This window comes from Megalops cyprinoides, chromosome 1 (assembly GCF_013368585.1).
Source record: "Megalops cyprinoides isolate fMegCyp1 chromosome 1, fMegCyp1.pri, whole genome shotgun sequence".
NCBI lineage: Eukaryota > Metazoa > Chordata > Actinopteri > Elopiformes > Megalopidae > Megalops > Megalops cyprinoides.
In genome coordinates this window covers 37,146,062-37,162,312 of record NC_050583.1, presented here as the reverse complement: position 1 = coordinate 37,162,312, position 16,251 = coordinate 37,146,062, and the positions used below count along the sequence as shown (strand labels likewise).

General features: G+C 43.8%; 2 protein-coding genes across 3 annotated transcripts; one reads left to right on the top strand and one right to left on the bottom strand.

Annotated features, from left to right (window-relative positions):
- Positions 1 to 186: 186 nt before the first annotated feature.
- On the bottom strand, positions 187 to 4,803 carry LOC118782171 (DDB1- and CUL4-associated factor 7). The gene is made up of 7 exons (XM_036535466.1): positions 3,930 to 4,803; positions 3,158 to 3,316; positions 2,942 to 3,053; positions 2,685 to 2,803; positions 2,261 to 2,470; positions 2,054 to 2,171; positions 187 to 1,858 (listed from the first exon to the last, which is right to left on the bottom strand). Exons 1-7 carry the CDS (start codon positions 4,065 to 4,067, stop codon positions 1,686 to 1,688), a joined length of 1,029 nt encoding a protein of 342 aa, XP_036391359.1. The 5' UTR covers positions 4,068 to 4,803; the 3' UTR covers positions 187 to 1,685.
- A 3,399-nt stretch (positions 4,804 to 8,202) lies between these two features.
- On the top strand, positions 8,203 to 15,385 carry LOC118782083 (coiled-coil domain-containing protein 47). 2 transcript variants are annotated; one of them, XM_036535335.1, is made up of 13 exons: positions 8,203 to 8,367; positions 9,742 to 10,025; positions 10,294 to 10,386; positions 10,802 to 10,976; positions 11,242 to 11,363; positions 11,807 to 11,872; positions 12,011 to 12,112; positions 12,678 to 12,788; positions 13,114 to 13,199; positions 13,304 to 13,362; positions 13,627 to 13,736; positions 14,213 to 14,380; positions 14,640 to 14,720. In XM_036535335.1, exons 2-13 carry the CDS (start codon positions 9,750 to 9,752, stop codon positions 14,718 to 14,720), a joined length of 1,449 nt encoding a protein of 482 aa, XP_036391228.1. In that variant the 5' UTR covers positions 8,203 to 8,367; positions 9,742 to 9,749. The 2 variants fall into 2 exon arrangements, with proteins under 2 accessions (XP_036391228.1, XP_036391236.1); XM_036535343.1 differs by lacking the exon at positions 8,203 to 8,367 and having other exon boundaries at positions 9,750 to 10,025; positions 14,640 to 15,385.
- Positions 15,386 to 16,251: the final 866 nt, after the last annotated feature.

Below are 16,251 nucleotides of genomic sequence, written 5' to 3'. Positions count from 1 at the left end.
CTTCTCTCACACAGACTCTACCACTATGCTGAGGAGGGGGGCTTGTACACATTACAATAATATCCCACAAATGACACGATAAACAGTTAAATAGAAAAACAATAACAAAAACAAAGAAAACATACTGCCTTAATATTGCTCTATCAAGATTTCAGGAAAGAGGAGAAATAAGATTTTTTATATATATTTGTATATTTATTTTCCCACTACAAACATGCTAAAATTGTTTATCTTTAAATATTAAACAAAACAGACATGTGAGGACACAACACCAAGGGAAAACGAAAAGAAAAGCAGGTGACTTGCAGCGCTTATCACAAGTGAGGCACTCGGGACCCCTCCGGAGGTCCCGTGTCCAACGTGAGCTTTTAACAGCAGCAGTCCAAAGCCTAGCTCACCCGAGTCCTCTACATCATCACCGCAAATGAGAGGCTTCCTGCAGCCCCCCCTTTGCCCTGCCAAATGGCCAGCGCAGACCCCTCTGGAGCTAAGCATCGGAGGATCCAGGAGTGGCTTTCAAAACAGGTCCGCAATGTGAAAACCTGCCTAAAGTACTTGCATCCTCTTTTTTGTAAATATCTCATCCAGATAGGCCCTGATTACAAGCTTCAAAAGACTGGGTAATTGCTTTAGCAGAAGGTTAACAATCTTGCTTCGGTGATCCAGCTAAACACCCAACTAATACAACACTCAGCGTATATATGAACTTACAAAGCAGATCTGAGAACCTCCCAATCTTATTTACATATAATCAATACCTCAATTATAATGTCAAATGCAGCTTCTTGCAAAAGCACACATTAAAATCCTCACCCAAAAAAAAACCCCACTTTTTGTTGCCCTCCTTCATGTACCGTGTCAGTTTCACATGGAACAACAGAAAGTGTCATGGTGTCATGGTGCTGCTTCCTACTTATAGGTCCCTCCCCTCCCCATTATGAAAAAATGTAACTAAACAATTTTTCTAGTTAAATAAAATAAAAACACAACATATCAGTTTAATGCATGTGGAGCTATGGATTACATGAAAACTTGTTTAAATGGAGTCACCCCTCAAACAAGGTCTTGAAAATGATCTGATCAGTCATTATCACTGCACTTCTGGCTAATCTATGTGAACTGTCATTTTTAACTAATGGAGACATTATGGAGATCTGCAGAACTGGGCATGCTCCCTTGAAGGACACAAGGGTTAAAAGGGTATAATAACCAAACCTTTCAAGCCCCACGTGGGATGAGTGTGAAGTATAAAACTTTCAAGGAAAGATTCAAAGTTACAAAACAGTACTGATGTATAAAACCTTGTATGCAGGAAATCAGAGACCAAGAGTCAAGAGCAGTAACACTGACACAGGTCCTCCTCCAAGAGCAGTACTATATGAGAGAGCTAACTACAATTGGCATGTAGACCCCTTTTCAGTCAGTCTCAAACGTGCAACCTAAATCGATACTATCAATAATAATCAGCACACCTGTGATGCAGATTACCCTGTGCACTCCTGGAGTCGCAGTTCCACTTTCACCAGTGAGTGCTGAGAAATAGGAAATGTAATATTGTTCTGCCCATTTCATCCTCCCCACGCACCCATCTGATACAGTCCTGGTCTAACTACCATCAGCAACCTTCCCAGCCCACCTCGTCCCAAACCCACCCGTTTAACCCCTCCCCCGTCCCCGCCTGGAGACTAGACCCTCAGGATTTCCAGGCAGTTGTTGTAGCAGATGGCGATCCAGTCAGGCTGTGTGGAGGCCCACTGCACGTTGTTGATCTCCCCCTCGGCAGTGTATGCCAGGATTGGATCCTCGATGGCGCGTGGCATCTGCTGGATGTCCCAGATCAAGGCCTGGTGGTCATCCGCTGGGGAAGACAAACTGACCTCAGCACAGACAGCTCTGCACTACGGACTCATACCGACAACATCAGAGGGTGCTGGAAGGGTATCTGGACTAGATAAATCTCCTTTGATTCTAAATATTCTAAAGCCATTACTGAGTAATGTTGACGCTGCCAAGCAAAAGAAAGAAGAGAAAAGAAGGTCCGGATGGGCCTTACCTGCGGTGCAGATGTGGCAGGAGGAGTGGGGTGCCCAGGCAATGCCGTTGACACAGGCGCGGTGGTTGTTGAGCCTTGCGACTGGAGTGCAGGGCACACGAACGTCCAGGATCACCACCTGTGACAAGCAGAGAAAAGGCACAAGTTACACCAGACAACACGCAACGTGGGAGAGACAGGCACACAGGCAGAAGTTCAGACGCTGACCTCCATGCCATCCATGGCCATTGTGGCCAGGTAGTTGGGATCCTGCTTATTCCAGCAGAGCCGCAGCAGGGGGTGGTGCTGGGGGTCCTCGTAGATGATGGTGCTGTGCTCCAGGTGTCTCAGGTCAAACATGCGCACCGAGCCATCCGCCCCCACTGATGCAAACATGTCCCGGCCGCCCCCTGCACGGCTGAATGCAATGTCATACACCTGCAAAGACACAGTGACACCCAGAAACTCAGAGGCACATGGTAATATACAGTCCTATCAGCACAGAGGCTGCTGAGTGCCGCCCATTAATATCGCAATTACATCTATGCTTTGTAACAGTTACAGCATTTCAGCACAGCCTATAGGTGCATCAGGACATTCAAAAGAGGAGGTGTCTCCATCCCTGTCCCACAGTATACTGCAGCACCCTCACCTCCTTGTCATGGGCAATGAGCTGGGTCTTCACATGGCCTGACACAAGGTTGACCCTGCCCAGCACCTGGCCTGTCTCCAAGCCCCAGATGGTGCAGGTCGTGTCAATGCTGGAGGTACCTGCAGAGGAGCAACAGAGAGAAATGACTGAGTCCCACTGCTGAACCCAGGTATGAATACTAGGGTGAAGGCCATTCTGGGGGCCTGAGGGAGGGGGCTTGTGGCTCCGCTCTGGGTCTGAATGGGAGCTGCTCTCACCAAGCAGGTTGGGGTCCACCTCGTTCCAGTCGAAAGATGTGAGGGGTGCACAGAAGTCAGAGTTCTTGTTGTTGTTGAGCAAGCACTCCAGACGGGTCTCCGTATCACTGACCTAAGAGAAATAACATCCGTCTTGTCACAAAAGAAGCTTTGTGCATATGAGCCACTCCGCTACAGCCTGGCATTGATGCGTGAACGATAGGGTCACACACTTACCCTCCAGATGCGCAGATAGTCTCCGCTGGTGGCAAGCAGGTCAGGGTACACCCCCTTGGTGTCAGGGATCCACATGATCTTGGTAGTGGGATAGGGGTGGTCAAAGGTGTTCCTGCAGACAAACTCGGAGCTCTCCTCCTCCAGACCCACCAGCTGCACCTGAAGTCACAGACAGGGGGAGTGGAGTCACCCTAATACATCTGAACATGATGCACCCCAGTATAATCCAGGATCATTAGCCTCCTTTAGACAGAATATCTTAACCATGTATTATTCCTGTACTTTTATCACTGTTTATATCTGTATGACAGGATTTTTTTTAGTTTTGTTAACGGCAACACTTTTCAACAAACAAATGAAAGCCGTTTTGTAACTTCTGAAAGTCAAACGTGTAGAATGACGCGACAAATTCACCTCTTGCTGTATCTCATAACTGTACTCCAAAAGTCAATAGGCGAGTAACGTACTGGACTGTACCTACTGCTCAAAGACAAGCCGAGGTACAGCCAAACACAAGAACAGACATTTGTAGTTAATACAAATATGGGTATGTAAACCAGTATCTTCCAAGAGATGGTGGCTCAATTGAGCATTACTTTCCAAGTTAACGGTCAAACGGGTTAAAACTTTTGAGACGTATTAGGTAGCTACAATAGCTAGTCACTCAGTCATGACACATGCAACAATTCACTCGAAAGTACTGAGACATTCGGGATTCAACCGAAGAATGTCAATACAAGACTGTTACCATTATCGAGCCAACATTACCCACCTTGTTATTGTACTCCTCCACAAAGCTGCCGAGCGCTAGGCGGAAGCGCTTGTCCGGCCGGACACTCCAATTCATGGCATACACCGTCCATGGTGCTTCGTATTTATAGATCTCTTTCCGCTTACCGTGCAGTGACATTACTGCAACGTTCAATAATCAAACCGACTGTAAAAATGTAAACTGCTATATAGCTAGCCTATTTGTTTGCAACGAAAAATGCTGCTTCAGAATAGCATCAGCCACTAGCTAACTAACTGGTTCACTAACTAGCTACTATTGCTAGCGACCTCGAACAGACAAAAATATTTTACCTAGCTATCCGGCTTCATAGAGCGTCACTGTAGCAAGCAAGCTAGCCAACCAGGTAATGTTAGCTCGCTAGCTAGCAACTAGCGCACTTCGTAACAAAAATTACCGCAGTCTGAGCACAACAGACAGCTTTTGCTTTGCTAGCCAGTCACGTATCGACGTACTCAACGGTGGACCTCACTTGCTAGGTAACTAACCATATGGTCCGGATCCTTTCCCCAGATAGTTAGCTACCATAAAAGTATGGTTTGCAATCAGACCTCGGCAAGAAAGGTCCTCTGTGCCCCTATGACTGACTCATTCACTCCGTCGACGCTTCGGATCTACTCCTTTGTCGTGGAAACTGATGGCGGTGGTGTGCTCGGCGCTTCATGAGCAGATCTACTCGGCACTACAACTATGAAGATAGATTTCCATATCCCCGAGCTAGAATAAATTATTGTACGTTCAGAAAGTCAGATAGCTAAAATAAGAAAGTAGCACACAAAGCACCACACATTTGACAATAATATTACCCAAACCTTTCCTAACCGCGAGATACTTTTAGCTTGTTCAGGAAACCCGAACCTCTATACGCCGACCTAAAAGACTATTCGTCAGATGAAGTGTCATTCAAAGCGACAGTATTAAAGGCATTTTTACTGGACAAAATATATGTCAATCAACATATTTGGGCGGAATATTTTTATAGATTGTGTTGTTATTGGTTAATTTTCACATTAATATCCCAAGGGTGGGTTCAAAGACAAATCTCGCAACGGAAACGGAACTTGTTTTATTTTTTTTTATTGCAGACAAAGGTAAATAAGAAAGAAGCGCAAAATGCAGTGTCTCAGAATTATTCGGTTGTGAACTATGTCAGGCCATGGACGCAAAGTGTTGCAATGGCATGATAAGATAACTTCACAAAAACAAACATACGGTGTAAGTATGCGTAATGTATATAATACACTGAAATTACTCGCTTTATGAATGTACAATCTGGCCAGTAAACACAGGATGTTTAAGGAATCATCAATAGTTGTTTTATCTATATTTAAATACAGGGAAATAATTATATAGAGGCATTACATAAATATGTCGAATCCCTATAATGGAAATATCTTCCAAAAAGTTTTGGAAGGAGTAGATTTATTGTGTGGAGCAAGTGTGATATTTCAGTGTCTTCCAGTCAAAAAGAGCATTGAGGGAAAAGATTATGAATAAATCAATTTATAGCCTTAGAATATATTTCTGGACTTTGTCTGGTATAGACAATTGATTAAATATTCCATTTGGTGAAAACTGACTGCCAACCAATATTAACCAATATTAATATTCTTGTAAAGTTATTAACTGTTAACACCTCCAATGGAGGGCGATGGTTCAGTTCTGGACAAAGAACTATGCACACATGGCACCTTTAATTGACCTATTAGATTAACAGGGGTGCTGCTCATTACCCTTTTAATTCAAAATGTAATGGGAGGGAAGTCATGTCCCTCCCGAATGCAAATAAATTAAAATGAACTGAAATAAGGTCGAAATAAGGTCATTGCCTTTAAACCCCTTTGCTTGAATTCATTGCTGGCATGTAGAAAGAAAAGAACACGGTAAACCCCTCGCAATAATCATATAACATGATCAGCTAAGGAAAACGTATAAACGTGGTGTAATATAGGTATGTGAAGGAGCAAAAAAGGGTGTGGAAACATGAACAGAAAGAACAAGTCTTTTTTTGGTAAAAACTGAAGCATAAAATAAGAGTGCACAAAAATGACAACAACTGATACAGCTACAGAGCAATTCAATAATCTTCTAGTATGATTGTCAATAAAATTTTTCTCTGTCTCTCATTTTCCCACTGGACACACAGGTATCCTTAGCTATCAGGTGTCATGGAGATCTCTGCCAGGATGATAAGTGGTTAATTGAAGCTCAGGATTTTTGAGACAGACCTCATATAGGTATACCTACCAACTAATTACTGTTTTCTCTAAGACAACTTCATAATCCTGGATGGCAGGCCACAATAGGCTTCTCCCACTCTGCCAGGAATCTTGGTGTCAACCTAAATTACGTGCTCTCACTCGCAGAAAACAGTAACCATGTCTCACAGATTCTTCCTCAACAATAGAAGAATAACCAATAACCCCCCACCACCCACTCAGCCCAGCTGCTTTCCAGGAACAGTTATTGCTCTGTTTGGACTACTTCATCACTGCTAGATGGACTCAGTGGCAGTGTCATCAGAGCACTCAAGCTCATTCAGAATGCAGCTGCCAGACAGGTGCTCAGCATCCCCCAAAATTCCCATATCTCACCTCTACTTGTCGCTCTGTTCTCCTTGACCCTGGCAATTATCTGCCAGTTGCTAAAAGGTAAAATATCTTCCTACCTACCATCTTCAGACCCTGCACACCAGCACAAGATCTGGACTCGTCAAACAGAGGTCATCTGTTTATTTCTACAAGCCAAGGCCACAGATCCTAGAATTGCCTCTTTTCATCATTATCCCCCTAGTGGTGGCGTCACTGGTGTCACTTATCATTCTTTGTTAGGTACTCCATATGCTATCAACACAAAAAATGCTGTCAGCATGCAAAAATGCAAGCTACTCACACATACTAAATACTTATCTGGTGTATGTCAGGGAAAACACTTGCAAAATTAGATCTGTCACTTGAAATGATTATGTTTTCATCTTATAGCCTGAAAATTAATGATAACTATTTTGGATTATCTAATGCTGCAAGAAATTTAAGACAGAAAATGAAAACAAGACGACAAGAAAAAAGTGAAAACGGTCCATGTGAATGTATTGTGTGGCTGTAAGAAATTGTATCCAAGCTCTGTTTGATTAAAAAGGCAGTTACTGTAGATACCACAGATACTGTTTGTGATGAACTGAAACATATGGGCATTGTGGTTATTTCTGTAGGAAACCCTTGTACAAGTATGGGATAGTATGCCGTACCTGCCAACCCAGTGTAATAAGGAAAGGTTTTATATTGTGAACATTGTATGTGCTATGTATATGTTTGGATTGTACTTGCTTGTATGCTTAACACTGTTTTTTTTCACTTGAACATTTATTACTGATGTGTTGCTTGCTGTTTCATATCTGTGCCCAGTTGGCAATTTGAGGGGGGATGCTATCCCCCTTGTCAGCAAAATGACCAAAATGCATCCCCCTTGTTAACCTGCCATCCCCCCTCTCCATCCCCTAGTTAGTAGCAGAGAGAGTGCTGCATGTGCATCTGCCACCCCCCCTGTTAAAGATTAACAAATCACCTACTGTCTGTGCCCTTGCTCTTGCAGCACAACGTGCACTATATATCTTGCCTATGGCCTTGAAGGTTGTTCTGTGTAAGAATGACCAACAAATAATTTAGTAATTATGAAACAGCCTAATCTAGTGTTTAGGCTAAATAGAATATCTGATTAGCATGGAGGACATGGCAGAAAAAGAAGGAAATTAATTATTAAATAGTGTACAATTAACAGATAACAGTAAGCTCCTGTTATTTATTCAGCTTGTCTGCAGTATTTTGTTATCATCTTGGTTAGCTCACTGCTTTGAAGAGCTGTCATGAAGCTATCATGTCATGAAGGTCATGCAGAGAACCATTTGTAGTCCAGAGACCTGGTAAATGGAGACTCGCACGATCTCAATGGTTTAAAACACAGTTCTTTAAATAAGTCAGCCAATTTCCCTCTTTCGTCTGGATATGGATCTTTATATTACCTAGATTTGACTTTTAAAACTAATTTCTTTGAAAGAATGATGAGTGACAGTGTGAAGTTTTTCAAGAGTTGCACTGTGTGCAAATGATGTTAGTTGCGTTTCTTTCACTGAGATTGGAATCACTAAGAATTTAAATACGCAACGTTGCTCCCAAACTGCATGAAATTTTGAAAATAGAACGTCATGAATATTTAGTTAAAGACGAATGACGTCGGATGTGCTTTACGCACACAAGCGCCATAGCTGGCAAGCTCTAGGAGACTGGATTCTGCGTCCTGAACGAGCGACAGCATTAGCTAGCTATATTCAACGTTAGCAGAAGCTAACGTTAGGTGGTTGTCACCTTGTGAGAGCAGTAGCAAGACGACTGAGCCAACAGAAGACCACAAGTAACACGTAAAGGTAATTATAGTATAACACGCGACACGGAGATTTTATAGTGTATAAAGACTAGGGCAGATCAGCAGTCTGTAAATTAAGTGAACACAGGTTGCTAAGGTTAATGATAGCTATCAGGCACTAGCTACTTTGTCGCGGTGACGTTAATTTAGCTAGCCGTTAAGTGTGGCACACGGAATTTATGTGCTATCATAGCAATGTAGCTGTGTAGTATACTGGTAAATTTATATGTAAAACGAAATGTTATTGTTTCAAACCGTCTGCTAATGTTGTTGAACTTCCCTTTTCGAAATCTTGTTCTCGCTGGCAAACCAGTAAAGTACTGAATTGCTGCCAGTTCATAGTAGCTAACGTTAGCTAGTGATCACTTTGCTCAGTAACATGACTAACATTTTTATTATTAAGATCGTTAGTTCAGCACGGTAGCTAATTTTGTAACTGTACAGCTAGACAGCCAGCTCTGATATACCGGTAGTGTCTATAAATAAGTGTTAATTCAGCTACGTTACCTAGTTAGCTAGTTTATATCCAAACATTAGCTAGCCAGCTAACTAGCTAGGCAGCGATCCTGACAGGCATGCGGCTGGCTGTTATTTGTTTTTGACCGATTGTTGATGAAACATAAATAAATAGGCAGTTTTGTTTTTAGTAAACAGTAGAAAGTTGCTCCGTAATGCGGACGGAGAATCAAGCCTCCAGCTTGCTAGCGAACAAAGCATGAGAGGCGACACACACCAGCAAACCAGTTTGGACGCGAGGTTCTTGTCTGCACGGGTTTCCCTTTCCGCATGCGCACAAGCCTTTAACCTTTGCGAAGTACAGGGGGTTATTGCGGGCTGATATCTTACGTGAAGTAGCCACCGCGTATCATTTTGGATGTGAACAGCCCTTTTTAGTATTTTTTAAACCGTTTGTCTTCTACTAGTGTGTACTGATTGACATATTAATAAACCCGAATCAGGTTTGTCCAGAGTAAGTATGCATTTTTAACAGCTTTGTACAACAGACGATACAGTAGTTTTAAATAACAATAAATAACAATACGTGAGCAAATATTGTAAAGATATCTTGCTGGTGCCTAAGAAGGAGAGAGTGAATTAGCTGTTACATGTCTTTGATAGCCAATATCACTGTCTAATGCCAGTAATCTTAATCCCAGGAACAGTCTTTGATTTATGTGTAAATTGTAGCCACACAAATGGTTTATGGCATTGAAAATAATAGTGACAAGACTTAATTCATCTTCCATTTTACTGTGATGCCCCATTGTGTGTAGAGTTTTGTGCTTCATTTTCCAGTTTTTCAGTTTCTTTTCATTTAGACAGCTCGTGTCTCCTTCTTTCTACACTGCCTAATGCTGCCTCTTGTCCATCCCAGATTCGGCCATGCGAAATATACTCTTCCTCTCTGTGCTGGTGCTGCTGCTTGCGCTGCCCGTCTCCTGGGGGAGGTACGATGATTTTGACGATGGGGAGGAGCTGGCAGAGTTTGATGATAATGACTTTGCAGAGTTTGAGGATGTGAGTGAGGATGTGACACCTGAGACAGAGACCGTCGCTCCTCCTCGGGTAGCCCCCACTGCTACCGACCAGGACGACGAGGATGAGGCCACTGTGGAGCTGGAAGATGGGCAGGATGACTTTGAGGACTCTGAGACTCCCGTGAGTGGACAGGACAACTGTTACACATTGACCCAGTCACCAGACACAGGCTACTAGCACTCTAACTGGGATAGATGCAGGCATATAATCATGTCATCAGGTACTCATCAGGATGTTGTGCTATCAGGCACAGACACCAAAATTTGTGCAGTGTGTGCTGGTATCAGCATACACCACCTGAATTGAACAAAGACCTGCTGCAGTAGCTGGCAATCTGAAAGACTGCACCCCAGTGACTTTTGCTTTTCTTCCTTGCCCGTCCTTGTAGGATGAAGACTTGTACAACAAGTATGACGCGGAGGAGTTTGAGGGGTTTGAGAAATCCAGCCCGTCCTTCAAAGACCCAATTAACATCCTGACAGTAAGCACCTCCCGCACTCATGAGCAGCCTGGAGAGGCTCCTACCCCTTATGTGCTTGTTTAGTGATGTATTTGTGTGTGGGTTTGTTCAGAGAAGTGGCAGCCTTTTTGTGTAGCGCCCTGTTTTTAAAACAGATCAATTGAAGTGCCCCACCCTGACTGATTTGTTTCCTTTCAAGTTGTTTCATTTTGCTCTGCTTGAATCCCATTGTTTCAATTTCACAATCATACATTCAAGACATTGCAATCTAGGGAGGGCAATGTGAAGCGCTTTGCGTTTGTATGCCACAGTGACACCACACCATGTCCTGCAGTGGAAACAGTCACTTCAGTCATGCCTGCGCCTCATATATCATACTCTATACCAGTGAAAATTGTGCTGGCCTCATGCGCTGTGTCTTGATATCGCTCCCCAGGTTCCCTCCCACCTGCAGAACAGCTGGGAGAGTTACTACATGGAGATCCTCATGGTGACAGGACTGTTGGCATACATCATGAACTACATCATTGGCAAAAACAAGAACAACCGGCTTGCCCAGGCCTGGTTTAACTCTCACCGAGAACTGCTGGAGAGCAACTTCGCCCTTGTGGGTAAGATGGGCGCTGAAGGGTAGAGGGACAGGTCTTGGTCACCTCTGGAGCTTCCAGAGGCTCAGTGAAGGCATGCTCTCTTGCACATGATCTGTGTGCTATTTTCAGCCTTTTTACAGCCTTTTTAAATTGTTGTAATAGCAATGGCTGAAGGTAACAGAGAGACCAGGCTGCGACAGGACCTCTGCATCCTCATTGTACAGTATATCTCTTGTTCTGGGGTGAGCGCGGTCTCTGCACCTTCAGTGACAGTCTTTCTCCCCAGGGGACGATGGCACCAGTAAGGACGCGGTGAGCACGGGGAAGCTGAACCAGGAGAATGAACACATCTACAACCTGTGGTGCTCCGGCCGCGTGTGCTGTGAGGGCATGCTTATTCAGCTCAAGGTGCTGTTGCTCTTCCTCCCATCCACATGTGCCCCGCCCCCCACCGCTCCCATCGACGTGTAGTCACATGTTAGCAGTGTATGTTGGGCAGTGTCCCTCCCCCTCTCTTGGTCTTCCATCTCTTTCTGCACTCGCCTCCTTGTTCCGTTTGCCCTGCTGTTACTTGCACTGATCTTGCCGTTCAGCAGCCAGCCTTTTCAGCTGATAGCGACTCCCGCCTCAGGCACATAGACCCAGTCACACTCACACAAACGAATAGAAGTAATGACACTTCAGATGTAACTGTGACCATCATGGGTAACCAACACCATGCAGTATGTGGTGCCATGTGGTGACTCATAATGGTGCCATTAATATTTTTCTTCAACAGAAAGGGAGATGTGGGAGCCAGTGATGAGTGGGTCCGTCACGCGGCTGACTTTGTGTGTTCTCCTGTGTTTTAGTTTCTGAAGAGGCAGGACCTGCTCAATGTGCTCGCCAGGATGATGAGGCCCATCTGCGATCAAGTGGTGTGTACGCACCCTGTTTTCTGTGGTTATCCACTCGTCTGTTTTTGTGCAACAGCCTGTATACGCTGGCTAGAGTGTACCCAGCTATTCCCCTAATCAAACATTCTTAGTCTTCCATCCTCCTCTCCCTGCCTGCAGCAAATCAAAGTGACCCTGAATGACGAGGACATGGATACATTTGTGTTTGCGGTTGGCACCAAGAAGGCCATGGCACGACTGCAGAAGGAGATGCAGGACTTGGTGAGGCAAATGGAGGGGTCAAGGTGTTTGTCAGATCAGGGGTAGCAGATTAAATGGGGTTCTCAGTTAGCAATCTGCAGAAAAAAGTGATACCATTTTGGGTAATGTTGCTGATACGGTCTGTCACAGCTGTCAAATAATTTCTGTGCTGTCCCACATTCATAAACTCACAGCAGTTCAGAATGAATATGGTTGTGTAATTAGAAATATGTGATTACAAGTGAATTACATTTGTAGTCTTTTGGTGCCCTGTTTGATGGCTAAAAGAGGCTTCTCACATGTTTAGTAAACCTTTCAGCTTTGTCAGATGCAGTTAAGCCCATTTGTTGGCTGTTGTGAAACCACACAATGGTCAAGCTTTGATCCTCATTGGCTAAAGCAATGAGCAGTACAGCAAGATAGATTTCACTGTGAGATAATTTGTAGATCTTACGGGTGTGATTATCAGTTGGGGACAATTTAAAGGAAAGGACACACTGTTATGCATAAGCAATGAAAGCAGAAGAGAGGTTTAAGAAGAGTGTCTTTATGATGTTGGCTACTTGTTTATGTGTAATATCTACAGAGCGAGTTCTGCAGTGACAAGCCTAAATCGGGAGCAAAGTATGGGCTGCCAGATTACCTGGCCATCCTATCGGAGATGGGGGAGGTGACGGATGGAGTGATGGACAGCAAGGTAAGGGTAGATGGGCAGAAGTTACACTATTCACAGTAGGGCAGTACACATAGTGATACCGTTCAGGTTATTTAAAACATGTTCATGTGTCAGACTCGACACGTCTTTCGGTTTTTCCACTTTTTTCCTGTGTCAAGCCTGCATGGGTGAAAGGGTTTGATGAAAATGGTGGCAGAAATAAGTGGAGAATATGCTTTTCATAGGCAATGTGCCGCTGTTGATCTGTGCAAGCAGCAATAAGCCTCAGCGGCTGACGGATGACTGCGGAGCCGTTGCTGCACTGCTCAGCCTCTCACCTCTGTGGGCCTGTGTTCCTCTGTTTCAGATGGTTCATTTCCTTACCAATCATGCCGAGAAAATCGAGTCCATCCATTTCTCGGACCAATTCTCTGGTCCAAAACTTATGCAAGAGTGAGTGAGTCTCGCCCGTCGTTGCTCTGTGTTCCTCCCCCAGTCTCTGTGTGTTATTCATGGACTGCTGTTGATGACGTGGACTCTCACTGTCTTTGTTTCAGGGAGGGTCAGCCCTTAAAGCTGCCGGAGACGAAAAAGACACTTTTGTTTACATTTAATGGTAAGAGCTGACCTCTGCATAGATCCTGCATAGATCAATGTGGATTTGATTCCTTAACTTACACTAAAAACGCACAAATGAACTCAATAAAATGTTTATGTTCCGTTGACATGAAGACCCCTATTAGAGTCCAAATGATAAAGTATTATCAGGACAGATGTTACATTTTTATAAAGTAAAGAGGGTAAGAGGGAAAGGGTGTATTTGTGTTTGTGTGTGTGGATTGTCATGAAAGGGTCACTCAGCCTGTGTGTGTGTCAACAGTGCCTGGGATGGGCAACACATCCCCCAAAGACATGGACGCACTGCTGCCTCTCATGAACATGGTTATCTACAGCATTGACAAGGTCAAGAAGTTTCGGCTCAACAGGGAGGTGAGTGAGCCGCATCCCGGCCCGCAAGGCCCTGCATGCACACCTGAGTGCCTGAGTCTGTGTCTTTCAGACTGTGGCTGTGCCCCTCCAGTTCTCTGTTCTCTCTGCCTGTGATACAATGAACCATAGTTAAAATGGTCACTCTATTTGTCTATATATATATATATATATATATATATATATATATATATATATATATATATGTATATATATATATAAAATAATTTTACATGTTACCCTTAATACATTTGTATATTTTATCATGCCACTCAGGTTGTGGTACATTTTCCTGTGGACCATTGCAGTATTTGAACTTGTCACAAGATTAGTTCTCCAGCTCTTACTCAACGCTTCTGGCTATCTCTCGTACTGAATGTGCTACTGTTGATGCCTCTGCTCTCTGTGTGCCTGGCTTGTACATGACTTTTTCTGTCATGGACCCTTTCCCCTGTCTGGCTATATGCACTGGGTTACAGGGGAAGCAGAAGGCTGATAAGAACCGGGCCCGCGTGGAAGAGAACTTCCTGAAGCTGACGCACGCCCAGCGTCAGGAGGCCGCACAGACGCGGCGCGAAGAGAAGAAACGGGCTGAGAAGGAGAGGATCATGAATGAGGAGGACCCTGAGAGACAGCGCCGTCTGGAGGTCAGTTTTCAGCAGCCTCTACTTTTACTCTAGTTTCTTCAAATTGCCATATACTTGAATAAAATAAGCTTGCACAGCTAACTACATCTCTGTTTCTCTCTATCCCCCTATCATCTCTCTCCCTCGCAGTAATGCATTCGATTAGTATATATATCACACACATCTCATTTGAGTTTGTATTACTTAAATAAAAACACAGATGTCCACATTGAGGTATACATGTGGGTTAACCCTGACTCGCTGTCTGTGTCTACGTTAGGAGGCTGCTCAGCGTCGGGAGCAGAAGAAGATGGAGAAGAAGCAGATGAAGATGAAGCAGATCAAAGTCAAAGCCATGTGAAGTTGCACAGACCGCTACAGCTCCGCCCTCACAGCCTCGCCTCCTCTCTCACCTGCCTGGCCTGCCCCCACACTGCCACACACCTACTCCCTGCGCCCGTGTCGTCTCTCTCTCTCTCGCCTGTCACTTACACACATGCTCTGTATGGATCTCTGCCTTGTGCTGCTCTCCTATTCCTGGTGCCCTCTTACTGTCCTTGTTGTGTGTACAGACAGAGTACCCCCTCTCCACCTAATTCTTATATTTCCTCCTCCCACCACACGCACTCCTTCCCTGTCTGACCGTAGCGGTGCAGGGCGGGGCTGAAGACTGTAACAGTGGGGGGGGGTATTCCCAGGCAACGCTCTTGTATGGACAGACAGCAGACCGGCCCTCTCTCCGAACATCAGTGTGTCTGCCTGTGACCCAGGAAACCCCTGACCCAGGCTGATTGATACGGGAATGGGATGAGCGTGGCTGCTCAAAGTGGTCTTCCATATCATATTTTCACCCAGCAGGCTTACTCCTCTCTGCCACTGGCAGCCTGAGGGGCTCTTACCGATGGCTGATCTGTCCATTTTCTGCTGATACTTCTGAAGAGTTGTTTCTAGTGAGCGTGCATGAGGAATGTCAATTTGAATCAATCAGGGAGTGTTTGCTTGTGTCTTTTAGTCAGACCAGGGGAAGCGGAGTTGCTACTACTGTTTGTAAAAAAAAAAAAAAAGAAAAAAAAGAATGCTGTTTTGTAAGATGTCCACTTTTGTAAGAGAATAATGCAGAGATGCTTCTGTATAAGGCAGTTTAAAGATCTTCCATATGTAAGTAATGCTAGTACTGAAACATGAGAAAACTTTAGAAGTTCACCTCTGTTTTTGGGTAGTGATGGGTTCTCCAGGCAAAGTGATTAATTTTATATTATTAATGTCAAGGTAGTGCAAAATGCAACTTCACCATTCTCGGTTCTAAATTATTGATCAAGTTATTTAAACATTCTTATGCATATATGCGAGCGAAAATATTTTAATCAAATGCAGATCATTGGTAGCTTTCAGTGAACTTGGATGTCTGTATTCCACTAAGAAGCAAAATGAATGAATTTAATAAAATAAAGTTAAAATCTCTTTGTGGACTTTTTACTTGACAAAATTGACTTCACGCATATTTCCTTTTAGAAGCATGTTCATTTTAAATGAGATACATGCCCGTATGTTTGTACATTCAGACAGTAGTAGTTGTAGTATCACAGGCAGTAGTAGTTGCTTGCTTGTCAGTATTCCTGGTTACTTACGTACTGCAAAGTCATTTATATTCACAGATTCCAATCATTGTGCATTTTGATAGATCTGAACCAACAAGGCTGTATTTTATTTTAGTATGATGCTGTAGAAAAAAAGACTTTATTGGCTCACTGGTTGAAGAAAAAACACAAACCTCATAATTTCTCACAATGAACCCCACAATAATGAACCACACTTGTATATACAAAACACATCTTTAAAAAAGTATAGCATATGAAAAATACAAATGTACAATTTTTAAAAAATCTTTTAAC

What these genes read in the sequence shown, in the direction of transcription:
- LOC118782171 (XM_036535466.1), bottom strand. Translation starts at nt 4,067, where the DNA reads ATGTCACTGCACGGTAAGCGGAAAGAGATCTATAAATACGAAGCACCA. An exon ending in TGGAGGAGTACAATAACAAG is followed by an intron (nt 3,317 to 3,929) that starts GTGGGTAATGTT and finishes CTGTGACTTCAG; the next exon opens with GTGCAGCTGGTGGGTCTGGA. An exon ending in CTGCCACATCTGCACCGCAG is followed by an intron (nt 1,859 to 2,053) that starts GTAAGGCCCATC and finishes TGTCTTCCCCAG; the next exon opens with CGGATGACCACCAGGCCTTG.
- LOC118782083 (XM_036535343.1), top strand. Translation starts at nt 9,750, where the DNA reads ATGCGAAATATACTCTTCCTCTCTGTGCTGGTGCTGCTGCTTGCGCTG. An exon ending in TTGAGGACTCTGAGACTCCC is followed by an intron (nt 10,026 to 10,293) that starts GTGAGTGGACAG and finishes CCGTCCTTGTAG; the next exon opens with GATGAAGACTTGTACAACAA. An exon ending in AGAGACAGCGCCGTCTGGAG is followed by an intron (nt 14,381 to 14,639) that starts GTCAGTTTTCAG and finishes TGTCTACGTTAG; the next exon opens with GAGGCTGCTCAGCGTCGGGA.